Source organism: Melospiza melodia, unplaced genomic scaffold, assembly GCF_035770615.1.
Source record: "Melospiza melodia melodia isolate bMelMel2 unplaced genomic scaffold, bMelMel2.pri scaffold_18, whole genome shotgun sequence".
Taxonomy (NCBI): Eukaryota; Metazoa; Chordata; class Aves; order Passeriformes; family Passerellidae; genus Melospiza; species Melospiza melodia.
Genome location: NW_026948525.1, coordinates 10,726,926 through 10,754,531, shown reverse-complemented (window position 1 = coordinate 10,754,531; position 27,606 = coordinate 10,726,926). Strand labels below are relative to the sequence as shown.

The 27,606-nt window shown below is 51.6% G+C and overlaps 1 protein-coding gene across 1 annotated transcript in view; it reads right to left on the bottom strand.

Annotated features, from left to right (window-relative positions):
* The window catches only part of LOC134433371 (olfactory receptor 14J1-like), a gene marked incomplete at its 5' end in the record, with an annotated part of 157,203 nt that extends 130,448 nt beyond the window's left edge, over positions 1-26,755 (bottom strand). The window contains one exon of the mRNA XM_063182226.1: positions 26,294-26,755. Within this exon, the coding sequence (XP_063038296.1) occupies positions 26,294-26,755 (462 nt within the window). The remainder of the gene's footprint in view (positions 1-26,293) is intronic.
* Positions 26,756-27,606: the final 851 nt, after the last annotated feature.

Below are 27,606 nucleotides of genomic sequence, written 5' to 3'. Positions count from 1 at the left end.
ATGCATCCCTGCAGTGTCACAAAGGTCTCTTAGTTTCACAAGGCCCCACAGTATCACAATGGTCCTCTTGGTTCTGTAGGGACCCCCAGGGTCACAATGGTCTCACTGGTGCCATGAGGCCTCACGATGTCACAATGCCTTGTTTATTTCATGGGGCCTCATAGTGTCACAATGGTCTCCATGATCCCTCAGAGTCACAATGGTCTCCTTGGTGCCATGGCGCCCTACAGTGTCACAATAGTCCCTTGGTCTCACAGGGCCCCACAGTGTCACAAGGGTCCCTTGGTTCCATGGGCCCTGTGCTGCTGCATTCCCCCTGTCCCCTTCTCAGGCCGCCCTGTCAGCTGAGAAATGCTCCTTGGGCCTCGGCCTTGGTCAACAGCCCCTGGGCTCAGCTCCTCTGCAGCTCATCACAAACACTGTCTGCTCCAGGCACTGCTGCTGCCCAACCAGCTTCTGCTTTCTTGAGGAGTTGCCCTGGGAACTGTTTTTGCTCCCTCAGTGGCACAACATCCCTGTTCTGCCAAAGAAAGCTGTTGGTGCCAAGTGCGGCCAGGATGAGCCACTGCTGGGGCTGAAGCCCCTCCTTGGGGCCCTACAAACCGTGCTCCAAACGGCGCCCCTTGGAGCTCTCCTGGGGCAGCGACTCCCTCTGAGTGGGGCCTCTCCCAACCAGGAACTCTCCTGTTTGCTGCACTCGGGGATCCTGAACAACGACGGAGCCTGGGCTGATCCTCCCCACTCCTCCAGCCTCAACCCTTGGCCTGCTGGGGAGATGGCAAAGGATCCACAGTGAGCATTCCCTGCCCTCAGGGGAATTTCTCTCAGGTGCTTTGCACTGAGTCCTTGTGTCTGTGTGCACACAGGAGTGCCTGTGCAGGGGAAATGTGGCAGAAATGCTGCTCTCTCAGGGGTTGGAGTGCCTTGGACAGCTGAGTCCGTCAGATATCCAGATATCAGTAAGTGGGGTTAAGTCGGGAGGTCTAAGCTAAATTAAATGCTGTAAGAGTTGTTCTTTTGCTAAGTTGTTTTTTTTAATATAAGTTACAAGCTACATTGAATATTGTTAAGTATTATTCCTCTGTTAAATTGCAAAGTCATAGGTTTTAAGTTAGGTTAAATCCTGTTAAGTGCTGTTCTTTTGCTAAATTGTGAAATTTACAACATCAGTTAAGGTTAAGGTGAAAGTTAAGTCCTGTTAACTTTGAGTTCTGTTAAGCTTTAGGCCATATTCCTTTTATCCTTGCCCTCACTGTCCTTTTGTCACACAAACACACAGGGACCCTTCTCTGTTCATTTCTGTTATGACTGCCTGGATTTTTTTTTGTTTTTTTGTTGCTTTGTTTCCTTGGTGTGCCTGAAGTGTCTAGTCAGGACCAGAGTGATCCAACTCTGGGATCTTACCCTGGAATGTCATGCAGATGAATGTGATGTCACAAAACCATCCTGTGATGTCACTGTCTGTTCTGCGATGTCACAGCCTGCTCTATCATGTTACACAGACAATTGGTGATGTTACAACTCAGTCTCTGATGTCACAGAGACATCCTCCATGATGGCAGGATCTGCTCAATGGCCACACACTTTACCCTATGATGTCAAACACAGCTCTGTGACATCACAACCCCTCTCAGTGATGCCAATACACCCTCTCTGTGATGTCACAATGAAATTATAATATCACAGCACACACTTTGATCTGACAGCCTGCTTTAAAATGTCGTACAGCCATGCCATGATGTCAAAGCCTGCTCTGTGTTGTCACAGACTCCCCTCTATGACACCATAGCTGCTCAAAGACCTCACACAACAAACTCTGTGATGTCACAGCCCAATCTGTGACTTTACACAGCCCACTCTGTGCTGTCACACAGCCCCTCTCTGACATCCCAGCTGCTCTGTGCCTCTATGACACAGCCCCCTCTGGGATATCCCCCAGCCCCTGCCAGTGCTGAGCCCCTGTGAGCTCTGTCTGTACCTGCTGGTGTCCCTGAGGGGCCCTGGCAGTGCCCCAGCCCTGCTGGGCTGTGCACAGGAGCTGCTGCTGCCCAGCTCAGCAGCACAGACACAGCAAAAGGACTTTAATGAGCCTCTGGGGCTTTGGTTCCCTTTGCATCAGACCCATCCCCCAGAATGTGCTCAAAGGCTTCTCAAGAACTTAAAGTGAGATTCAAATACTGAAATTTCTTGTACTTTAAATAGATCCCTGTGAGGGACAGGACTGAGAAAGTGTCCCCAGGTACCAGCTAGAGCAGAATCCTGGAGGCAGTGATAGCAGGTGGGGACAAGCAAGGTAAAGGTATCTCTGATGCTGAGCACACCAGGATGTGTTTGAGGAATGCCAAGGGCGAAGGCCTGAGCCCCAGCCCCTGGCCAGGCAGATCCTGTCCCTTCCTCCTTGCTCAGGGCTCTTCCCGGGATGGGCACTAGCATGTGGGGCTGTGCAATGGCAAGGGCAGGAGCATGGGGTGGCCCCTGCTAGGCTGCTGAGCAGGGACAAGGAGGCAATGAGGCCACAAGCCTGCAAGGGTCACTTGTCCCCGCGTGGCCTCAGGCCCAGGCCCAGCAGCCACAGCCAAAGTGCTGCCCAAGTTGGCTCTGGCAGGGCTGTCTTGCAGCTGCTGCCCATCCCTGTGCCCTGTGCAGCTCAGGCTGTGCTACGGTGTCCCTGCCCTGCTCCTCTGTCCCTGCAGGCTGTCGGCATCCCTTGGCTGCGCCACCTGACTGGTCCCTTCCTTTGCTGACAGCTCTGCCTCCTGCCTGCCTCTGCCTGCCCACACAAAGCCTTGGGCTGCTCCAGGCTCCTTCTGGGGGACGTGCTGCGCCACAGCCCTGCCTTGGCAGGGAAATTCCTTTCTCCTGGTGTCCACCCTGGGCCTCCCAATCTGCCATTGGTGCCATCGTTTCCTTCTCATGCTTATATCCTCTATGAAGAAAAGCTCCAGCCTCTCTGAAACCTCCCTTCTATCCCTCCCCGACTATTCCTGTTCTGTCCTCAGTCTCCACACCACTGAGCCCAGAGCCATCAGACTCCACCTGCTGGTTATGTAGTAAGGCCTCCAAACCCTATCCTGGGAGATTTTTGGGTCCTCTCCAAGGTTTGTGAAATAGAAAAATAGTGGTCAAAGATATTTTCTCCCAAATCTTGCAGTGACAAAAAAGGGTCAATATCTGTGGCTCATGGGATCCCAGAACCACAGAATTGGCTGAGCTGGGAGGGACCCATCAGGACCCTCCAGTCCAACTGCTGGCCCTGCACAGGACACCCCAACAATGCCAGCCTGGGCCTGGCAGCGCTGTCCAAACGCTGCTGGAGCTCAGAAAGCCCTGGAGCTGGGACCCTTCCCTGGTTAGCCTGGGCAGGGCCCCAGCAGCCTCTGGGCAAAAACCCTTTCCTGACGTCCAACCTGAGCCTGCCCCGACTCAGCAGCAGCCGTTCCCTCCACTCCTGTCCCTGGGCACCAGAGGGAAGAGGTTCCCACAGCCCCAGCCAGGGACCTGCTCCCAAGGCTGTTGCCATGGCCACCAGGGCTGGGACCAGCTGGGATGCTCGGTTTCCACGGGCCGGGGTTCAGGAATGGGATTCCCCAATTTCCTGCTCCCGCTAAAACCGCACTGCTGTTGGAAAGCACAAAAGGCAAAGATCCCGGGCTGGGATAAGAACAATTTATTTGGAACAGCAACTGGATAAGGAAGAAAGGAACAGAAACAATATTGATAACAGAAGGGATAATTAAAACTCTTTATTTACAGGGAAAACTACAACACAGCTGCCTGGCTTTTCCCAGCAACATATTTCCCCCACCTGGAAAGGACACCCTTCTCAACAGGGAGAGAGTTCCTTTCCTGCTCCTGAAAATTACCTGAGGTGGGAGTGAATGTAATGACAAGGCCATGGCCAGACCCTCATGTTCTTCAGTTCCACACCATGTCATTGACAGAGGAAGGAATAGAGACAGGGATCTTCCCAGCATGGATCACAGGGAACATGGATCACCCAGGCTCTTCCCAACATGGTTTTCTCATGGGGGATGAAGCTGGAGCAGTGCACGAAGCTCCTCCTGCAGTTGGGGCATTTCCATCTTCCCTTACTGGTGCCTCCGTTGGTGTCTGGTCAAGTCAGAGCTGCTGGTGAACCTCTTCCCACACTGGTAGGGCCTCTCCCCAGTGTGGATGCGTAGGTGGGTGACAAGGTGGCAGTTTTGCTTGAAGCCCTTCGCGCAGTCAGGGCAGCGGAAGGGCCTCTCATCGGTGTGAATCTGCTCATGCAGGAGGAGATTTGGGCTCCTTGGAACCTCTTCCCACAAGTGGGACACTTGTAGGGCCCTCCTGGTGAGGATGCGCCAGTGCCTGATTAGGTTGGAGTTGTGCTTGAAGCCCTTCCCACACTCAGGGCAGAGGAAAGGCTTCTCCTCTGTGTGAATCTGCTGGTGCTGGAGGAGACTGGAGCTGGTCTGAAACCTCTTCTGACACTGGGGACACTCGTAGGGCCTCTCCCCAGTGTGGGTGCGTCGGTGCCTGATGAGGGCAGATGTGTAGCTGAAGCCCTTCCCACATTCCCCCCACTCATAGGCCCATTCCCCGGTGTGGATCAACTGGTGGCTGATCAGGGTGCTGCTCTGCCTGAAGCCCTTCCCACACTCCAAGCACTTACAGCGCTTCTCCCCATCATGAAGCTGCACATGAGCCACCAGCTCTGAGCCCTGGCTTGAGCTCTGTCCACCTTCCTGGCACAGGGTGGGTCTTTCCTCCTCCTCAGAGCACACTGGGCTGGGTTTGAAGCCCCTCTTCCTGTGGAATCTCTGGGGATTTTCCTCCCCGTTGGATTCCTGTGCCCTGGAGTCACTCATAACAGCCTCTTCCACAAGGATCTGCTGTGGGGATTCGTCCTCCCTGGTCTCCATCCTCATCTCCCCCTCTGGGGAAAGAAGGACAAGGAGAGGATGAGATTTGCCTCTGTGCCAGAGGGAAGAGGAAGGACATCCCCCCAGTGCATCCCCGATAGGATGGGGTTGGCAGCGATGTTGTCCTGCAGCTGGGGGCCATGCTGGGCTGGGAGGTGGAGCAGGAGAGAGGGGGAAAGGGGCAGTGACTTCCTCATTACTTGCCTGGGTATCCTGGGGCATCTTCTTCCTCGCAGCCTCCTCTTCCATCTGGTGAAGGTTTGGGGATGGGAAATCCTGTTCTGGGATGACAACAAGGGATGAGCACACTAAATTCTGTACTGGTTTGAAGGCAAACCTGGGGAGGGTCTAAACCAGAATTGCAATTCAATAACAAAATGAAGATCAAGGCAATGATACAGAAACACTTCCTTCACCTGACAGAGTCAGGATATAACCTGACACCCTGCTGGTCAGGGTGGTGGCAGCAGTCCCATTAAATGGTGGCTGCAGTCCTGTAGAAATGATGAACGTGATTCTGAAAAAGCAGTGATCCTGTAGAAGGGTCTGGTCTTCCTCTGAAGGTCCAGTAGTAGTTCTAGAGCTCTTGTCCTTTGGGAATCCAGTAGGCAAGCTGCTCCTGGTGTTGCCAGCCTCAGCAATATCCTCCTATATCCAGGTAGGAATGCTTGGTTCCTCCCCCTGGGCAGAGCATCCCACAATAGGATGATGGAATTTTATGAGTTCTGCAGAGAAACTCAATGACCCTTGCACAGAAGATATCTCCCCTGGAGAGTGTTATCAGGGGTCAGTCATGGAAGAGATAAAGAACACTGCCCCACCTGTTTATAGCAGTTGATGAAGGTGGGGATTGAAAACATGCATTTGGTTACATCTTACATTGCAACCTGAAAACAGTGGGGTAATCCCTGCTCAGGGGGTGAACACCACCCCCCTTATCCAAACTGGTTCAGGTGTAAAACTCCCACCCCGGGAAAGCCACACACACAGGGGACAATGTCACACTTGCCCTGCCCCAGGGGAGGTCTCTGTCCCTGTCACTCCCTTCTCCAGTCCCCTTTTCTGTTTCACAGACAAGGGGGCTTTGCCAAATGTAAGTATAATTTGTCTCTTTGTCTCTGTCACCTTTGTGAACGGAGCTTTACCTTCGTTTTCATAATCTGAATTTGGCCGAATTTCCACATTTCTTTTAACAGAATGTGCCAGCAGCTGAGGTGGAGCTGTGCAGGATACTAATCAAACTTGGAATTACCACAAAATTTCTTTTTTTGTCAGTTTATTAAAGTTTGAGGGTTTTTTGCATTTCCATCACAAGTGTCTTGTTCAAAGAGCAAATTCAAGGCATTCTATGTAGGGTTAAGTTTTATTTCTGACCAGAAACTACTTTACTTTGTCCAGTGCCCAGAGGATGCTCAAGGGGTCTCTGTGCCTCTCGCCCTGGAGGATGCTTGGGAGGGGCTGGAGGGAGTTGTCCCTGTCCCTGTCACCCCAGGCCATTCCCCAGGTGGGTCTCCATCATTCTCACCCCAGGGAATGCCTTGGGGGTCTCCCTCCCTCTCACCCCTGTGCCAGGGGGTGCTCAGGGCAGTCTCTTTACCTCTCAGCCCAGGGGATGCTCGGGGGTCTCTGTCCCCTCACCCTGGGGGATGTTCAGGGGGTCTCCATCCCTCTGGCCTCAGGCAATGCCTGTGCAGGGCTGGGGACCAGGGGTTCTGTGTCCCTCTCATGCTGAGGGTGCTCGGGGCTGGGGGGGCTCTCCGACCTTCTCACACCTGGGGAGGCAGTGGGGGGGGGGTCTCTGTCCCTCTCAGCCCTGGTGTGACCCCACCCAAACATCATCAGGGTCAGAGGGACAGAGACACCCCCAAACCCCCAGAAGGGCTGAACCTGGGATTTGGTTTGGGGCTGAGGATTTAGGAAGGGGCTGGGATTGGGGCTGGGGTTGGAACTGGGACTGAGATTCAGATTAGAGCTGGGATTGGGGTTAAGGCTAGACATGGGGTTGTCTTTTAGGCTGGGGTTGGGATTGGGTCTGGGGCTAGACGAGTCTGGTGCTGGCATGAGAATAAATGCAGAACTGTGAGTGTGTCTAAACATGAAGTGAGATTGAGACCAGGATCAGGGTCAGGTTTGGGACTGAGCTCACCCAGAGCGGGACAGGGGGGATGTTACTGTAGGATGGTTTGGGGAAAAACAAGGTGTGAATGCCTTCAGTTGGGGATTCCTCCCACCCACATCCATCCCCAGAAGTCACATAAAAACCTCCAAAAATCAAGAGTGTATAAAAAAAAGCCACCAGGAGTTTCCCATTTCCAATCTCATCCCTCTTGGGTTATGGTGGCCCCCATCTAAGGGCTGCTGGAGATCCCATGGGTCCTGGGGATCTCCCCTCTCCAGGATCCTGATTAGGGACTCTGGGGGGTTTTGGGGTCCCAAGGTTCCCCTCTCCAGCCTCCCTTCAATCCAGGCTCTGGGGGTTCCCCCTTCTTTCCCCCACTCTGTCCCGGTTTAGGGCAAATTTGGTTGAAAACCTCCAAAAGGAGTATCCTCTAGAATGCAGATTCAGCAGCCCCACCCTCAGCCAGTTCGGGAAAATATTTCCTAGGAGAAAAATGGAAAAAAACTTTATTTAACAGGTAAAGCATTTACCAGCACAAAAATTGAACAATATTAAGCAATAAGACCTCCTACTGCTCCAAAATAATTGACAAAGTCCCTGATTAGGCTGTAGCTCGGCTCACTCAGTGTCTTATCAGTCTCTTATCAGTCCCTCCAGCACTGGAACTGATGCAGCCCAGGCTCAGCCAGGTGGGCCACAGGTGTGAGCTTCTGGGTGTTCAGTCCAGAGCAAGTTTAAACAGCTCCAAAGAGAAAGAAAAACCACAGTCCGGGGAACTTCTCTGCCTCAGAGAACTAAAAACTAACTAAAAGCCAAGGAGAGCTCTGTCCCGCCCTCTGTCCATCCAGGAGCTGAAATGTGAAGGAGTGAGTGCAGTATCTCAAAACAAACTGCAGCTTCTTCCTCCTCCCCTTCACTCTCAGAATCAGCCTTAAAGGTGCAGAACTCATTTCTGGGCTAAACAGAATGATGTGGTATGAGCATCATGAAGTCACCCCAGGACACGCCCCTGTCAGGATCAGGGGGTCTTGTCCCCGCCTCATCTCCGGGCTGCCGGGGGTCCCTCTGCTCCGGTATCACCCCTTCCCCTCTCCCCGCCCCAGGAGTCTGCCGTTCCACAGCCCCAGATCTCACAGGGATCCCCAAAACCAATGTCCCGCCTTGTTGGTAGTGGGCCATCTCCACGTCGACCCCCCAGGACCCTCCTGAGGGGCGATCGCGGCTCCTCTCCCCCCAAAAAAGCTCCTCTTAGGGAGCCCGGAGATACCCAGGGCTCGTGTCCGGGATCTGCCAGCTCTGAACACTCTCCAAAAAATCCTTGCAGAGACCACTGACTGGGGGTATTTGGGAATTTAGCTACTTGAACTGAGCTTCTTGTGGGACTTTTCACAGCCTTGTGTTCCTCACCATGGGGTGAATGAACCTTGTCAGTCTTGCTGGTAACATTTGTTCCCTTTCCTCCAGTGATTTTAACAAACTTTTCAGGGAAGGACAACAAAATGTTTTCTTTACACTGGCCACCTACCACAGCCATTTTCCTCATCAGTTTTCCCATAAGTTGCTCAGAGGAAGCTGTGTCCAAGTTTCCAAAAGTTCTGCCAGAAAGCGCCACAACCTCCTCAGAGGAGGGAACCGTGCTGTGGTCAAAGGCACTTGGGGTCAGACAACAGTACCTAAACTCACTGTGCCAAAATAATGTCACAATCTGGTTAAGAAAATTGCTGGAGATATGCCTTTGCCCCAGGTAAAGTGCTAATGATACCAAATCTAAGCTGGATTTTATTGAACAGTAAATGTGAGGTAGAGAGAAAGATGGAAAGAAAGAGAAAAGGGGGGGTAGCAAGGGACTGACAAGGGACAGAGACCTCCCCTGGGGCAGGGCAAGTGTGACATTGTCCTCTGTGTGTGTGGCTTTCCCGGGGTGGGAGTTTTACACCTGAACCAGTTTGGATAAGGGGGATGGTGTTCACCCCCTGAGCAGGGATTACCCCACTGTTTTCAGGTTGCAATGTAAGATGTAACCAAATGCATGTTTTCAATCCCCACCTTCATCAACTGCTATAAACAGGTGGGGCAGTGTTCTTTATCTCTTCCATGACTCACCCCTGATAACGCTCTCCAGGGGAGATATCTTCTGTGCATGGGTCATTGAGTGTCTCTGCAGAACTCATAAAATTCCATCATCCTATTGTGGGATTCTCTGCCCAGGGGGAGGAACCAAGCATTCCTACCTGGATATAGGAGGATATTGCTGAGGCTGGCAACACCAGGAGCAGCTTGCCTACTGGATTCCCAAAGGACAAGAGCTCTAGAACTACTACTGGACCTTCAGAGGAAGACCAGACCCTTCTACAGGATCACTGCTTTTTCAGAATCACGTTCATCATTTCTACAGGACTGCAGCCACCATTTAATGGGACTGCTGCCACCACCCTGACCAGCAGGGTGTCAGGTTATATCCTGACTCTGTCAGGTGAAGGAAGTGTTTCTGTATCATTGCCTTGATCTTCATTTTGTTATTGAATTGCAATTCTGGTTTAGACCCTCCCCAGGTTTGCCTTCAAACCAGTACAGAATTTAGTGTGCTCATCCCTTGTTGTCATCCCAGAACAGGATTTCCCATCCCCAAACCTTCACCAGATGGAAGAGGAGGCTGCGAGGAAGAAGATGCCCCAGGATACCCAGGCAAGTAATGAGGAAGTCACTGCCCCTTTCCCCCTCTCTCCTGCTCCACCTCCCAGCCCAGCATGGCCCCCAGCTGCAGGACAACATCACTGCCAACCCCATCCTATCGGGGATGCACTGGGGGGATGTCCTTCCTCTTCCCTCTGGCACAGAGGCAAATCTCATCCTCTCCTTGTCCTTCCTTCCCCAGAGGGGGAGATGAGGATGGAGACCAGGGAGGACGAATCCCCACAGCAGATCCTTGTGGAAGAGGCTGTTATGAGTGACTCCAGGGCACAGGAATCCAACGGGGAGGAAAATCCCCAGAGATTCCACAGGAAGAGGGGCTTCAAACCCAGCCCAGTGTGCTCTGAGGAGGAGGAAAGACCCACCCTGTGCCAGGAAGGTGGACAGAGCTCAAGCCAGGGCTCAGAGCTGGTGGCTCATGTGCAGCTTCATGATGGGGAGAAGCGCTGTAAGTGCTTGGAGTGTGGGAAGGGCTTCAGGCAGAGCAGCACCCTGATCAGCCACCAGTTGATCCACACCGGGGAATGGGCCTATGAGTGGGGGGAATGTGGGAAGGGCTTCAGCTACACATCTGCCCTCATCAGGCACCGACGCACCCACACTGGGGAGAGGCCCTACGAGTGTCCCCAGTGTCAGAAGAGGTTTCAGACCAGCTCCAGTCTCCTCCAGCACCAGCAGATTCACACAGAGGAGAAGCCTTTCCTCTGCCCTGAGTGTGGGAAGGGCTTCAAGCACAACTCCAACCTAATCAGGCACTGGCGCATCCTCACCAGGAGGGCCCTACAAGTGTCCCACTTGTGGGAAGAGGTTCCAAGGAGCCCAAATCTCCTCCTGCATGAGCAGATTCACACCGATGAGAGGCCCTTCCGCTGCCCTGACTGCGCGAAGGGCTTCAAGCAAAACTGCCACCTTGTCACCCACCTACGCATCCACACTGGGGAGAGGCCCTACCAGTGTGGGAAGAGGTTCACCAGCAGCTCTGACTTGACCAGACACCAACGGAGGCACCAGTAAGGGAAGATGGAAATGCCCCAACTGCAGGAGGAGCTTCGTGCACTGCTCCAGCTTCATCCCCCATGAGAAAACCATGTTGGGAAGAGCCTGGGTGATCCATGTTCCCTGTGATCCATGCTGGGAAGATCCCTGTCTCTATTCCTTCCTCTGTCAATGACATGGTGTGGAACTGAAGAACATGAGGGTCTGGCCATGGCCTTGTCATTACATTCACTCCCACCTCAGGTAATTTTCAGGAGCAGGAAAGGAACTCTCTCCCTGTTGAGAAGGGTGTCCTTTCCAGGTGGGGGAAATATGTTGCTGGGAAAAGCCAGGCAGCTGTGTTGTAGTTTTCCCTGTAAATAAAGAGTTTTAATTATCCCTTCTGTTATCAATATTGTTTCTGTTCCTTTCTTCCTTATCCAGTTGCTGTTCCAAATAAATTGTTCTTATCCCAGCCCGGGATCTTTGCCTTTTGTGCTTTCCAACAGCAGTGCGGTTTTAGCGGGAGCAGGAAATTGGGGAATCCCATTCCTGAACCCCGGCCCGTGGAAACCGAGCATCCCAGCTGGTCCCAGCCCTGGTGGCCATGGCAACAGCCTTGGGAGCAGGTCCCTGGCTGGGGCTGTGGGAACCTCTTCCCTCTGGTGCCCAGGGACAGGAGTGGAGGGAACGGCTGCTGCTGAGTCGGGGCAGGCTCAGGTTGGACGTCAGGAAAGGGTTTTTGCCCAGAGGCTGCTGGGGCCCTGCCCAGGCTAACCAGGGAAGGGTCCCAGCTCCAGGGCTTTCTGAGCTCCAGCAGCGTTTGGACAGCGCTGCCAGGCCCAGGCTGGCATTGTTGGGGTGTCCTGTGCAGGGCCAGCAGTTGGACTGGAGGGTCCTGATGGGTCCCTCCCAGCTCAGCCAATTCTGTGGTTCTGGGATCCCATGAGCCTGGGGATGGGACTGACAATGGTTGCCATGGCAACGGGCTCAGGCTGCAGGCCTGAGCTGGTATCCATGGCAACCACTCCTGGCATGGGGTCTCCATGGAGCTGCCGAGGGACTGACCATAGCAACAGGGGGCTGGTGATGGTTGCCATGGAAACTGACTATGGCCACAGTGGGTTGGTGATGGTTGCCTGCTAAGGATCAGATTTGTCACAGGCCCTCAGAGGGGTTTCATTGGGCCTTTACAAGAGTCTCCAGGCTGTTCCAGAGCTGGAATGTCACAGGCAGAGACAGGGGCTACATGGAGCCCTCCCAGAGGTTTCTGGGGATGGCAAAGAACCGTGAGGTCAGAGGCAGTCACAGCCATTCCATGGTGACATCCCAGGGGACCTTGGGCTGCAAAGGCACTGATCTGTCATAGGCATCACGGGGGCTCCACGGTGACATCCCAGGAGTCCCCAGGCGGCCAAAAAACTGGGATATCCCAGACACTCACAGGGGTTCGTGTCATGGGCTCCACTATGCCGGGAGCTTTCGGCAAAAGCTTGATTTCTTTATTGGAGAAACTCCTGCTGAGACATGTGGTGGAGAAATTACACCCAACAGCCACCATGGATCTTCAAACCTCTGCAGGGCCCCTCGACTTCTAAAATTCTTTCCAAGGGAGGAGACTGGGAGCAGCTGGATCTAATCCCAGACTCAGAATTTGTCAAAGGTGTAAAAGATTGGACAGGTGGGATTGAACTTTAATGAAATTTGTCCCACAGAATTAATGACGGAATACCAGATAAATTTATATAAATACAGCTCTGATTGATTCTGATTTGATCAGACAGAATGATCTTAACCAGAGTTATTTACTCCACAGTTCAGGAGCTATAACAATTATTAGAATATCGTTCTCTAGGCAGCAATTTTGAAATCAACAGGGCCTTGCTGGAGTTGTTGGAGACGATCACAGGCAGGGCCTCCTGCTCCAGCAGGAACTGCCTTTCCGGTGCCATGAGCAGGGCAGGTCCCACTGCAGGAGAAGCCCCAGGCCAGCCCCAGCACAGGGAAGGGCTTGGGCACAAAGGGCAGAGTGCCGTGCTGTGAGCTGTGCCAGGGAGAGCCTGAGGCACCAAAGGCACCTTGGCAGCAGCAGCTGCTTGCAGGCCGTGGCCAGAAGCTTCCCTTGGCAGCCTGGCCTGGTGGCCACTGCGGAGGACGGGGTTGATATAAGTCCAATTGTGTCAGGAACCCTCGTCTTAAAAAAGGAACCCACTAGGCCATGGGAAAATATCCAAATATGGATAACATTGTAACCAGACCAGTGAAGAGATTTTTGCTTTTATTTCCAGCACATCAGTCTCAAAATACAAAATGGAGACATGACAGCTCACTGATCCACACCAAAAAAAATGTCTCCTCCAGCAGGGCTGGTACAGAAATACATAAAATCATCTCAGTCTAGTTTCAGCCAATCAGACACAGAAAACACATATTGACAAGCATTCTATCCAATCTTATAAAACATACATAATCGTAGCTAAAACAAATACTAGTTCATAAGAGACAAAGAACAGAGTTCTATTCATGCTAACCTTCTAAAGATATACATTAAGTAACTTTGTTGCCATCCTAAAGCCAATTCTACAAAGGCCTATTGTATTTTGTCACGTCTACTGCTTGGGAAACTTTTCTGCTTGCATGGGAAACTTTTCTGCTTGCTAACAAAAATTCAGTCTGAGGCCTATATTTTTTAACCATTTCCTAAAAACCCTCTAACCTTATGGATTCCAACAGCCACCACTGCAGAACTGCTGCCTCAGGGCTCATTCCTGGCTGGACTCCTAAAAGCCACTTGTGCTCCAGAAGCCTGACTGGGAAGCCATTGGCCCCAGCACCTTGGGGACAAGATATTAATGACAAAACTCTTCATGCCAGCAGAGCCAAGGCAGGGGCAGAGGAAAGGGGAGAGCCAGGCCCAGGGGACAGGGCTGCCATGGTAATGGCTGTGAGGTCACTGCCCCTGCAGCAGCCTGGCTGTCCTCAGCAGACATTCTGGCCAGAAGCGCTGTGAGGGCACCTAGCACATCAGAGAACTCACAAAACAGGAATTCTGTCACTGGGGATGAGAGGTTTTCACTGGGTCAGGTTGCAGAAAGCTCCTGCTCTTGGACAATTCCAGGGATGGGGAATCCAATTCTCTGGAAAAAGACCTGCAGTTTCATGCCACTTTCATAATCGTAAAATATTTCCTCATTTTAACAAATGTAAATCCACCCTCATTCAGTTTAGAGATATTGACCCTTTTCTGTCATGGCAAGATTTGGGAGAAAATATCTTTGATCACTATTTTTCTATTTTACAGACCTTTTTTTTTTTTTTCCCAAAAATCTCCCAAGATGGGGTTTGGAGGCCTCATCCCATAACCAGCAGGTAGAGACTGGAAACTGTGGGCTCAGTGGTGTGGAGACTGAGGACAGAACAGGAATAGTCTGGGAGGGATGGATGGGTGGTTTCAGAGAGGCTGGAGCTTTTCTTCATAGGGGATATAAGCATGAGAAGGAAACAATGGAAGCAAGGGAAGGTGAGGAGGTCCAGACTGGACATGAGGAGAAAGGAATTTCCTTGCCAGGGCAGGGCTGTGGTGCAGCACGTCCAGAAGGAGCCTGGAGCAGCCCAAGGCTTTGTGTGGGCAGGCAGAGGCAGGCAGGAGGCAGAGCTGTAGGAAAGGATGGGCCCAGCAAGGTGGGGAAGCCGGGGGATGCCGACAGCCTGCAGGGATAGAGGCACAGGTTTGCTCAGAATCAGAGTCACCTTTCCCTTGCTTGTCCCCACCTGTCATCACTACCTCCAGTGTTCTACTCTACCTGGAACCTGGGGACACTTATTCAGTCTTGTGCCTCACAGGGATCTACTGAAAGTATAAAAACTTTAGTGTTTCCACCTTATATTGAGTTCTTGAGGAATTTTTTGAGCACACTCAGAGGGACTGAGTCTTACGCAAAGAGCACCAAAGCCCCAGAGGCTCAATAAAGTCCCTGTGCTGTGTCTGTGCTGCTGAGCTGGGCCGGGCTCCTGGCCCAGAGGCAGCTCCTGGCAAGTGCAGCGCTGCAGAGAGACAGCTCTGGCCAGGAGCAGCTCCTGTGCACAGCCCAGCAGGGCTGGGGCACTGCCAGGGCCCCTCAGGGACACCAGCAGGGCACAGACAGAGCTCACAGGGGCTCAGCACTGGCAGGGGCGGTGGGATGTCCCAGAGGGGGCTGTGTCACAGCGGCGCCTCTGTGGCTGTGTCATGGAGGCACACAGCAGCTGGGATGTCAGCAAGGGGCTGTGTGACAGCACAGAATGGGCTGTGTGAGGTCACAGATTGGGCTGTGACACCACAGAGTTTGCTGTGTGAGGTCACTGAGGAGCTACACCATCATACAACGGTGTGACATCATGGGGGCAGTTTGACATCACAGGGGCAGTGTGACATAACAGGGGCTGTGTGACACCACAGGGTCAGTGTGACATCACAGGGGCTGTGTGAGGTCACTGGGGAGGTCACTCTGCCCCGGCACCACTCAGAGCTGCCCCCAGAGCAGTCCAACCCTGCTCGTGCACAGCCCCCGCCCCCGGTGCCGCAGCCTCCCCCAGAGGATGTTCCACGAGATCGACCCCAGGGTCGACACAGGGACAGGGGGCCGGGGCCCTGGGGGTGGCACAGGGGGACAGGGGCCCCCCTGGAAGCGTCCCTGTGTCCCCCAGGGCCAGAGTCTGGGCCAGGGCTCCTTCACCCTGTTACCAATGAGGGCTTGAGAGCACTGAAAAAATCCGCAGCAAGGGACAAGCAAAAAACGGATTAAATATCAAGGGACAGCAGCACAAAGTTCCTTGCCAAGAGTCACTCTTCTCCTGACTGGACACTTCAGGCACACCAGGGAAACAAAGCAAGAACAAAACCAAACCAAATCCAGGCAATCAAACCAGAAATGAACTGAGAACTGTCCCTCTGTGTGTGTGTATGTGTGTGTGTGTGTGACACAAGGACAGTGAGGGCAAGGATAAAAGGAATATAGCCTAAAAGATTAACAGACCTCAAACTTAATAGGACTTAACTCATACCTTAGCCTTAACTGATACCTTAAAAGAACAGCACTTAACACTATTTGACCTAATCTATAACCCATGGCTTACTAATTTGTCCAAGGAATAACATCTAACTCTATTTAACTTACCTTATAACTTATATTAAGCATAACAACTTCACAAAAGGACAACTCTTAGAAACATTTAAATTAGCTCAGACTTTGTGATTTAACCTCACCTACAAGCCTGACTGACTCACCCATCCAAGGCACTCCAACCCCTGAGAGAGCAGCATTTCTGCCACATTTCCCCAGCATAGGCGCTCCTGTGTGCACACAGACACAAAGAGTCAGTGCAAGGCACCTGTGAGAAATTCCCCTGAGGGCAGGCAATGCTCCCTGTGCATCCTTTGCCGTCTCCCCAGTGGGTGAAGGGTTGAGCCTGGAGGAGTGGGGGGATCGGCCCAGGCTCTGTCATTGTTCCGGATCCATGAGTGCAGTAAACGGAAGAGTTCCCGGCTGGGAGAGGCCCCACTCAGAGGGAGTCGCTGGCCCAGGAGAGCTCCAAGGGCTCCTTTTGGCGTGCTGTTTGTAGGGCCCCAAGAGAGGGGCTTCAGTCCCAGCAATGGTTCATCCTGGCTGCACTTGGCACCAACAGCTTTCTTTGGCAATGTGAGAACAGGGATGTTGTGCCACTGAGGGAACAAAAACAGTTCCCAGGGCTGCTCCTCCAGAAACCAGGAGCTGGTTGGGCAGCAGCAGTGCCTGGAGCAGACAGTGTTTGTGATGAGCTGCAGAGAGGCTGAGCCCAGGGGCTGTTGGCCAAGGCCGAGGCCCAAGGAGCATTTCTCAGCTGGCAGGCGGCCTGAGAAGGGGAGGGGGGAATGCAGTAGCACAGGGCCCATGGAACCAAGGGACCATGTGACACTGTGGGGCCCTGTGAGACCAAGGGACCATTGTGACACTGTGGGGCCTTGTGAGACCAAGGGACCATTGTGACACGGTGGGCATTGTGCGACCAAGGGACCATTGTGGCAATATGAGGCCTCATGGAATCATGGAGAGCACTGTAGCATTTCTGCGCCTCATGGAATCAAGGCGACCATACCGACACTGTGTGGCTCCATGGAATGTAGGGATCATTGAGGCACTGAGAGGCCCCATTATTCCAAGGATCCATTGTGACACCACAGGGCCTCATGGAACTGTGGAGACCATTATGGCACTTTGGGGTGTCATGGGACCAAGGGACTATTTTGGCACTGTGAGACCCCATGGAGCCAAAGGTCCATTGTGACATTTCAAGGCCTCGTGGAACCAAGAGGCCATTGTGACACTGTGGGGCACCATTGCACCAAGGAGACTATTGTGACACAGAGGAGACTCATGGAATCATGGAGACCATTGTGACCCTGGGAGTCCCCACAGAACCAAGAGGACCATTGTGATACTATGGGGCCTGGTGAGACCAAGAGGCCTTTGTGACACTGCAGGGCTGCATAGAACCAAAGGACCATTGTGACATTGCAGAGCCTTGGGTCCTCAGTGGTCCCCTGTGACACTGTGGAGCCAAAGGAGACCATCATGACACTGCAAACCCCCAAGGTCCAAAGGTCCATTTTAACATTCAGGGCTCATGGAACAGAGGAATCACATAACATTGTAGGGCCTGGGGAACCACGGAGACCATTGTGACACTGCAAGGCCCCATGGAATCATTAGTACCACTGTGACACTTGGGGCCTTCTGGAACCTTGGGGCCACTGTGACATTGTGGGGCCTCATGGATCCAAGGCTCCATTGTGACACTATGGCGCCCCACAAAACGAAGGGAACATGAAACAGGTCTGGCTGGTTTGGCCTCCCAGGGGCTGCCTGACAAATGACCTTGGCATGTTAAGGGCCTCTTCTCATCTCGTATTGAAACGATGGGACTCCACGCTTTCCTTCCCAATTGAAAAGAGCTGTCCTTCTCCTCCAGGAACCCGTGGAACTGGGATTTCACCTCCAAATTTCCTTACATCCAGGGATTGTTCCCATAGGAATATTGCCAGGACAAGTCTGGCTGGCAATGGCTTCATGCAGTTCACCTCCCATCTATCCCCAAAACACTGGGGAAAGCTCCATGCTTTCCTTCCCATGGAAAAGAACTGTCCTGCTTCTCCAGGTGCCCATGGCTGAGATTGTGTTTCCACCTCCAAAATTTCCTATATTCAAAGACTGCTCCCAGAAAAATCTGCCATTACTGACAAGTCTGGCTGGCCTTGGTTCAGTGAAGCTCTCACCTGCCTTCTAAACACAGGGGCTCTGGGTTTCCCTTCCTATGGAAAAGAATTTTACCTCTCATCCAGATGCTCATGGACTGACTTGGAATTTCCACTATAACATTGCCTTACTCTGAGAGACTGGAGGAGATTGTTGGCTGGAAACATTTCATGTTGGGGGGAGGAAGAAGCAGGTCCAGCCTTGCCCTGCCCTGGAACCCCAGCACTGCCCTGCCCTGGAACCCCAATTCCCCCAGAGCTTCCATCCCAGCCCAGCAGTGGCTGCCAGTCTCTGGCACAGCACAGGCAATGCTCCACAGCCACCTCTGCAGCTCCAGCCCAGCTCCTGAGGGACTAAATGAGCCCAAGTCCCATCTGGGGTAAGAGCCCAGGGAGACCAAGGGGTATTTAAGGCTGACCACAAGGCAGGCACACACCTTGACCCAACCTCCTCTTGGAATTTCTATCTGAGCGGTGCTGGAATGCAGGAGTTGGTAGGTGTGTGTGTGCACTTCTCTGTATCTTTTTTGCTTTCTTTCTTTCTGTCTGTGTCTTCTTCTGTTTCTGTGCTCCTGCAAATTTTGATTAACATTAAATTGAACAGGCTTAGAGTTTGTGAAGCTGAATGGGCCAAGTCAATGCTTTGAGAAGTGTTTTTTGTTGATTGAATGTCTGTTGTAGTTTGAAATAAGAAAAATTTTAAAAAGTAATACAAAACTTTTTGTGTAACTGACAATCTGTTAAACCACTAAGATACTGAACACATCTCTGTGAAACACAAATGTTAAAGATGAAAAAGCCCAGGAACCTCCTCTTTCTTTTCCAGTCAACAAAGAAGCAGCGAGCCCTGGCCCTGGCCCCCATCTCAAGCAAAGCAAAGCAAAGCAAAGCAAAGCAAAGCAAAGCAAAGCAAAGCAGAGCAAAGCAAAACAAAGCAAAGCAAAGCAAAGCAAAGCAAACCAAACAAAACAAAACAAAACCAAGCAACCCTGCCGTGGGCTGAGCCCCTTCCCTCCTCCCCAGGCTGTCCCCTCCCACCCATTGGCCCCATTCTAACCAAACCAAACCCCAACAACTACCAAACAGGAAAACAAACAAGGCTACAAAACCCCAACCAGAACAAAGCAGCCACAGCTATTAAAATCTTACCATCAAGTCCTCTCCCCCCCAACACAACTCAAACCAAAAACCCCTAAAACCTACAGTCTATAGAAAATAACCCTACAACCAAACAACCTAAAATTAAAGACAAAAAACCCCCCTAACGAACCATAAAACCAATCCTAACACAACCCAACCACAACTTCCACCACAATTTACTGGCAAGTCAGGTGCTAGTCCTTTCAATACTTCAATCCTCCCTCAAGTAAAAGAAGAAAAAACCCAACAAAATACATGCATATTAAAAAAAAAAACAATAAAAAACCATCTAAGTCAGTAATGAAGAAATTAAATTCCAAATATAAAGAAGAAAAAAATACTATAACCTTAAAACTAAAATCCTTTTATAAACTATAAAGAAAAAACTCTTTTCTTTAGTAGTACAAAAAACTATTCAAAAATATTTAATATCAAACAGAAACCTGCATGTTAAAATTAAACAAATGTTAAAATAACTGTAATTTAATAATACATTCAAACAGGGGTAAAAAGAAAAAGTAGTCCAGTATCCCCAAGAAAAGATCTCTATTCCCAGAGATAAAAATAATTTAAAAAGTAAAAAATAAAAACTTTTACACTTAAAGTACTCATCTTTAAAAAAATACCCCATAAGTCAACATGGCCCATCTACAAGCTGTAAAAAAGCTTGTAGCAAGAAATACAACTTCACAATAACAGTTCCCCAGACAACTGTTACCCATGTCAGAATTAAGAATAAAAAAAAAAAAAAAAATTCTTCCGGTAAAAAAATCTCCATAACATTTACAAGAAAAACTTCTCTCCCAAAATAAACTAAAAAAAAGACTATTCTAGAAATAGTAAACCAACTAGAAATTTTAAGTTTACTTTGCATTGGCAGTAAAAAGAAAAAGTTATAAAGAAAAAAAAAAGTGTTCTAAAGGGTTTATTTTAATTTTTAATACTTTTTTCTTTTTGAATTTACTTTTAATAAAAATTTCTTTTTACCCTTTTAAAATGTTAGGCGTAGTTTACCTTTCTCCTAATCCTATCTCACAACAAAATAAATACATAAATAACAAACTGACACTAAAACCAACCACACTCATCAATCCATTAATTAAGAAATCTCAAGATTAGAAAAATCTTAAATTAACAAACCAAAACCATGACGAAGCCATAATAAACCTTATGACAAAGATTCTCTGAGTTTTTTTTTAAATTTCCAGAAAAGGCTGTTTAGATTTTGATCTCCTAAGAAACTGTTCTGGTGTTTCTCCAGTGCATCCAATTCAGAGGCCACAAACAGCTGTAATTCCTTTTAAATGTCCCATTGAGAGATTTTTTTGGGGAATGGGGTTCAGGGCTTGTCTGTCCTGCTCGGCACAGTCCAGGCAGGGCTTTCCCAGCCACATTCCACACTCTATTTCCCAGCTGGAGCCACTGGTGCCCCAGGGATGTTCTCCTTGTCTGCCCATTCCCCCACGGTCTCTGGGCAGGGATGGCCTCAGTGGGGGCTGCTGACATCCTCAGCAACTTGGAGGCTCCTCCTGAATTTTCCTGCTCCAGAGGCTTGTTCAGCCTTCAGCCTTCAGTGCAGGAATTCAGTGGTCCAGGGCTCATTAACATTCAGAACACCTTAACAAGCCAAGCCTCTGGGAATAATTTGATTTCAGTTTCAAAGTAATTTGTTCAGTAGGTCCTGTTTAGTTTTGTTTTCCTGTTAATTCATTGACATGTGCAATCTCCAATTGACATTGAATCCGAGTACCTCCTCATTCAGTTTGAATTGATATGAACATCAAGACCTTTCATGGCTGACAATCAATCTGACTCTGTCCCTACCCCCACCCCACCATTTCCCCCATCCAAGCCCTGGCACTCAGAGAAGCCTTGTGCAAATCTGAGCTCCCTCCATCCCAGGCTGCACCTGCAGCTGTCAGTTCCTTGGCTCCAACTGCCACCTGCTTTCCTTGGAGAAGGAGCTGCCTGAGACACTAAGGGATGTTCATTTCTTGTCAGTCAGCAAAGAAAAGGGAAGGCACAGCTCCATCAAATGCAAAAGTCATTCCTCTGCTGGATAATAAATCCACTTTCTACAGCAGACAGCCTGAGAGCAATGGAAAACACCTTCTGTGTCCAGCACAGATCCCAAGGTCCCCCCAAACCCTCCCTGCCCCAATTCTGCCCAGATTTGCTCTTTGCACACATGAGTCACACACTGAAGTCAGGAGCTCTCTGCATGCCCAGAGGGAGGAAAAGAGAGAAAGGGGATGAAGGGCTTTCCTGTGTAGAGCCAAGGTCCAAGTGCAGCCCCTGCAGTGGGAACCACAACTCATCGGGTTTGTGTCCTTTGGGCTCAGGGACTGGAGACACTCACAGGCACAGAAAGGTTTCTTGCCAACAAACACAAGTTGAACATTTGAACAGTTAAATAACCATCACAGATCTTCCCTCAGCTCTCTGTGATATCCCAGCAGCATCTGACATGTCCACCATCCCCCAAGGACCTCCATACAGGAAGAGTTTTAGACAGAGACAAAAGAAAACCTACTTCTAGGATAGATATAAATATAATTACGGTGTTGAGTAATGTGCTATATATTTCAATTTCAGAAATATTGAGGATCGTCCGGCAGTTCAAAGCATGAAGCCAGTCAGTTGAGAGGCACTTGAACGACCAGAAAGCATATGGATGAGGAGATCTGGGAGAAATGGAAGGGAAATAGATCCAGCTGGTCGAATGAAGAGATGTCCTTTGACATGACCACTGACCCAGGAGGCCTGGAAACATCTGAAGGAAGGGGCACATGAAATATTAGACTGAATGTTGATGGCAAAGGTCAGGGGAAGATCAGTATTTCTTCTCCTCTCATCACTAAAAGGATCCAGTAGATCCAGGAAATTCCTGTTCCTGGCGGGAAAACTTTGCCATTCCTTAAAATACTCAAATGACCCAGATAATAAAAATGTGCATGTATATTATGAAACCAACTAGTGTTAAAACCTGTGCCCCTTTCCAGGCAGGTATCAGCTATGGGCCCACGAACAGGCAGTGCCACTTATGCCCTGAGGTGCCCAGCTGGGACTGGATCTCTCCGAGAGCAACTGAGGGACAGCAGAGCACCTTGCAAGCTGCAGGTCCCTGGCAGCCCCGCAGGCCTCCTGTCCCATCAACATCTGCTCTACTCCAGTCTGGAACAGGGCTCAGCATGGTGCTGGGATCATCAGAGAGCTGAGGTGTGTGCTGGAATTCAATGCCCTCCCCATCCCACAGCAGCCCTGCATTTCCCTCCTGCAGTCTTTGTCCACAGCACAGCCATGGAGGCTCTTTGGGCTCTGGACTGTTGCTGCAGCCCCCAAGGGCAGCTGAGCTCTGCCTTTGTCACAGTCAGGCCAGGCCAGTGCAGGCCATGCTCAGCAATTGCTTGTGTGTGCCTGGCCTTGCTGTCAGCCCTGGCAGCAGCTGCGTGGCCCCTTTGTGGCCCTGTGCTGGCCCAGCCATGGTGGCCCAGCCCCTGTGCAGGCCCAGCCCAGGCCAGGAGCATTGCGGCTGGGAACTGCCCTTGTGCCGTGGTGCCCACAGAAGCCTTGGGGCTCTGTGCCCCATGGCCTCCCTTCTGGGCAGCCTCTGCCAGCTCCTGCAGAGGCCGGGACACCTGTGGGGCTGCACAGACAGCCCTGCCCTGGGCTCTGCCGGCCTCTGGGCCAGCAGAGAGGCAGCCAGGGCTGCCATGGCCGGGAACAGGCCCTGAGCCCTGCAGGAGGAGGGAGCTGGGCCACAGCCAAACTCAGCCCAGGCCAAAACTGGGCTCAGCAGCCAGGGCTGCTAAGGGCTGGGCACAGAGGCTGGCACTGACAAATGTCCTGGGCCCCCTCCCTGCTCTGTCCATGCCACCAAGGGCACACAGCAGCCTCCTCTCTCGGCCACTTGCCTGTTTGCAATGCCTTGCACAGATGCTGGTCCTGCCCCACAAGGCCTGGCCTGAGTCCGGCCCCTGCACGCTCAGCCAGGCTGAGATGGACACCGATGATTTCTGAGCCAGGCTCTCTGAGCCCTGCCCAGCTCCCTGCAAGCCCTGCCAGCTGCCCTGAGCTCTGGGCAGCACCAAGGGCCTCTCCCCAGCCCAGCCCAGCCGGCTCTGGCCCCACAGCTCTGCTCAGGCCAGGCTGTTCTGGCCACTGGCCCCACAGCCTCTGCCCCTGACGAGGGCACAGCAGAGCTGCAGCTGCCACAGGACTCAGCCCCAGCCATGGGGGAAGGTGCTTGGCCAAGGCCAAAGGAGGCTCCCTGGCTGCCCTGCTGCTCTCGGGCTGAGGTGCTGAGAGCTCTGCAGCCCCTGCTACCGTCCCATCTGCCCAGGGCAGCACAAGAGCCATGGTCTTGGGGCCCTCAAGAGCTGCTCCTGCTCCAGGCCCAGGGCCCATGCCAAAGCTGGGGCAGCCACAAAGCTGTGCCCATTTCTGTTCATTGCTGCTCTCACGGGGATGGACTCTCAGCCACTTGGAGTTTGATGATGAATTTTCCTACTGCAGAGGCCTGTTCTTTCTTGAGCTCTTCAGTTAAGGAATTCATGGGAAAAGGCTCATAAACATTTGTTCAAAAAACCTGAACAAGAAAAGCCACAGGGAATACTCAGGTTTTCAATTATTTCATGGATAATGAGACACATTTCTGAAGTGTATTCAAAAGTGAATATACTGTATTGAAAACAATGACGAGAGAATTGATTTATCCTGTTAAGTATTCTTTTCCAGTTTATAGACTGATATCAGCAATGTCCAATTGATATTGACCCCCAGCACCTTCTAATGCAGTCTGAATAAATATTAAAATAAAGAGTTTAAAGCTGATGATCAATAACACTTTGTCCCCAACAGTCACCTACCATTTCCCTCATCCAAACCCTGGGAATGCTATGGATCAGGAACAGGTGAGTCACCATCCCTGGAGGTGTTTAAGGAAAGACTGGATGTGGTATTCAGTGCCATGGCGTGGTGACAAGGTGGTGTTGGATTCCAGGTTGGACTTGATGCTCTCCAAGGTCTTTTCCAGCCCAGTTGATTCTCTGATGATTGTGATACCGCAGGGCCCTGGAGAAGCAAGGGGCCATTGTGATACTCCAGGGCCTGGTGGCACTAAGAGGACCATGGTGACACTGTGTACAACATGGCAGAACAGAGCCAAGGGGCCATTGTGACACTGTGGGGCTGAATGGAAGCAAGGAGTCCATTGGGACAGTCTGGGTCCTGCTGGAACCACAGAGGCTACTGTGACACTGCAGGGCCTTGTGGAACCAAGGGGCCATTGTGCCACTGCAGAACCAAGGAGACCCTTGGGAGAGCCTGGGGACAGTGGAATCAAGGGGCCATTGCTCCATTGCAAGGACTCTGGGAACTAAGGGAACAATTGTGACACTGTGGTGCCCCATGGAACCAAGGCTCCCTGGTGACACTGTCGGATCTTGTGTCACCAGGGCTGCATTGTGACACTGCATCACCAAGGAATTCATTGTGGTAATCTGAGGCCTCATGGAACCACAGAAGCCACTGTGACCCTGCAGGGCCTTGTGGGACCATGCAGAGCATTGTGACAGAGCAGGACCTGGTGTCATGATGGGGCCATTGTGACACTGAAGGGCCCCATGGAACCAAAGGGCCAGTGCTGCTCCTCAGGGACTCCTGGAATGAAGAAAACATGTTTGACACCATGGTGGCCCTTGGGACCAAGAGGCCATTGTGACCCTGTGGAACCAAGGAGAGCATTGCTGCACTGCCAGACCTCACGGAATCAAGGATTCACTGTGACACTGCAGGGCCTTGGGGCACCAAGGGGCCATTGTGACACTGCAGGGCCCAAGGATCCCAGGGACTTTGTGACACCCAGGGGTCCCATGGAACCAAAGGGACATTGTGACACTGGGAGGCCTCATGCAATCATGGAGACAATTGGGACACTCTGGGGCCTCATGGAACCATGGTGACACCAAGTTGGCTGGGAGTGTTGATCTGCTAGAGGGTAGGAGGGCCCTGCACAGGGCCCTGGGCAGGCTGGATCCAGGGCCCAAATCCAACAAGGTTTAACAAGTCCAAGTCCATGGTCCTGCACTTTGGCCACAACAACCCCTGCAGCACTACAGGCTGGGGACAGAGTGGCTGGACAGAGGCCATGCAGAAAGGGACCTGCAGGGACTGAAGCACAGCAGGCTGGACATGAGGTAGCAGTGTGCCCAGGTGGACAAGGAGGCCAATGGCTCCTGGCCTGGATCCGGAATGGTGTGGCCAGCAGGAGAAGAGCTTCTAGTGTGCCAGCACTGATCTGCCCTGCAGCTCTGCACATGGACATTGCTGCTGCAGCTTCAGAGAAGGGAACACAAGGGGATCTCTGGAAAAAACTTTGCTGGGAGATCCTTTAGTTCTTTTAAAGTCACCAAAAGCCCCTCACAGACACATTCTGTGGCCACAGGGAAGATTGAGAGAAACAAAATGAGAAAAGGCCAAACCAATGGCTTATTTTTGTGGACAATATTAAAAAACTGAAACATGGGGTAAAAAAGAACAAATCCACAACCAAACCCAAAAGCATTACCAAAGCTGATTTATATTACCTGGCCTGTCCCTGCTGCAGCCCCGGCACTGCCACCTCCAGGGCTGTGCCCGGCCCCGAGAGCACTCAGGCCCTACAGCAACACCAGGGCCACCAGGGCAGCAGGGCAGGGCCACGGCAGCAGCACTGGCAACACCAAGTGCTGCTGCTGCTGGGCACAGCTGCTGTGCCAGCACTGATCTGCCCCCAGCTCTACACACAGACATTGCTGCTGCAGCTCCAGAGAAGGCAACAAAAGGACATCTCTGCAGAAAACTCCGCTGGGAGATGCTTTAAAACTCTGCTGGGAGATGCTTTTGTTCCTTTAAAGCCACCAAGAGCACAGCTCCTCATTGACACAGTCTGTGGCCACAGGGAAGGTGGAGAGAAACACAATGAGAAATGGCACAAACAATGATATTTTTTTATGGACATTATGAAAAAAGTTAAACCAAAAACAAGACCTTCAAAGATGAAATCAAAAAGAAGTATGAAAAATTACTTTTATTGTATGTGATTTGCAAACCCTGGCCAGCAGTTTAATGCTTCTGAAACCATCCAGTCATCACTCTCCACACTGCAGCCTTGAGCTCCTGGTTCCTCAGGCTGTAGATGAGGGGGTTCAGGGCTGGAGGCACCACCGAGTACAGAATTGACAGGACCAGATCTAGGGATGGGGAGGAGATGGAGGGGGGTTTCAGGTGTGAAAATGTGCCAGTGCTGATAAACAAGGAGACCACGGCCAGGTGAGGGAGGCAGGTGGAAAAGGCTTTGTGCTGTCCCTGCTCAGAGGGGATCCTCAGCACAGCCCTGAAGATCTGCACATAGGAGAAAATGACAAAAAGAAAACAAACAAATAGCAAACAGGCACTAACAGCAATTAGCCCATGTTCCCTGAGGTAGGAATTTGAGCAGGAGAGCTTGAGGATCTGTGGGATTTCACAGAAGAACTGGCCCAAGACATTGCCATGGCACAGGGGCAGGGAAAATGTATTGGCTGTGTGCAGCAGTGAATAGAGAAAGCCACTGGCCCAGGCAGCTGCTGCCATGTGGGCACAAGCTCTGCTGCCCAGGAGGGTCCCATAGTGCAGGGGTTTGCAGATGGACACGTAGCGGTCGTAGCACATGATGGTCAGGAGGAAAAACTCTGTAGTCGCGCAGAAAACAAAAAAGAAGACTTGTGCAGCACATCCAGTGTAGGAGATGTCCCTGGTGTCCCAGAGGGAATTGTGCATGGCTTTGGGGACAGTGGTGCAGATGGAGCCCAGGTCGCTGAGGGCCAGGTTGAGCAAGAAGAAGAACATGGGCGTGTGCAGGTGGTGGCCGCAGGCTACGGCGCTGATGATGAGGCCGTTGCCCAGGAGGGCAGCCAGGGAGATGCCCAGCAAGAGGCAGAAGTGCAGGAGCTGCAGCTGCCGCGTGTCTGCCAATGCCAGCAGGAGGAAGTGCCTGATGGAGCTGCTGTTGGACATTTGTGTTGCCTTAGCTAGGGGATCTGTAAAAAAAGTAATCATGGAATAGTTGTGTTTGGAGAGGACTTTAAACATGCCAGTACAGCTTGGGGGCACTTTTCCCCTGCCTGCCCAGGGCTCTGCTGCCTGGAGCTGTCCCTGCCAGCAGCTGCTTCCCTGTGCCCAGGGCTGGGCCCTGCCAGTGCTGCCAGAGCCCAGCCCAGCCCTGTGGGCTCAGCTCTGCCTTGCAGACCCCTCCCAGCCCTGGCACTGCCCAGGGGCAGCTCTGGCTCTTCAAGCTGTGATGGTAAAGTCAGAGCAACCCTGAGGAGGCTGGAAATGTGACACTGATGCTGCCTCCAAGAGGTCCTGTGGTGATTCGTGTCACAGCCTGGTTTATTTAGGTTTAAGAGAAATTTTTTTTTTTTTTTGCTCCACCTGAATTGGAAAATGAATATCTATGTGGAATTTCCCATTCAGGCAACCTAGAG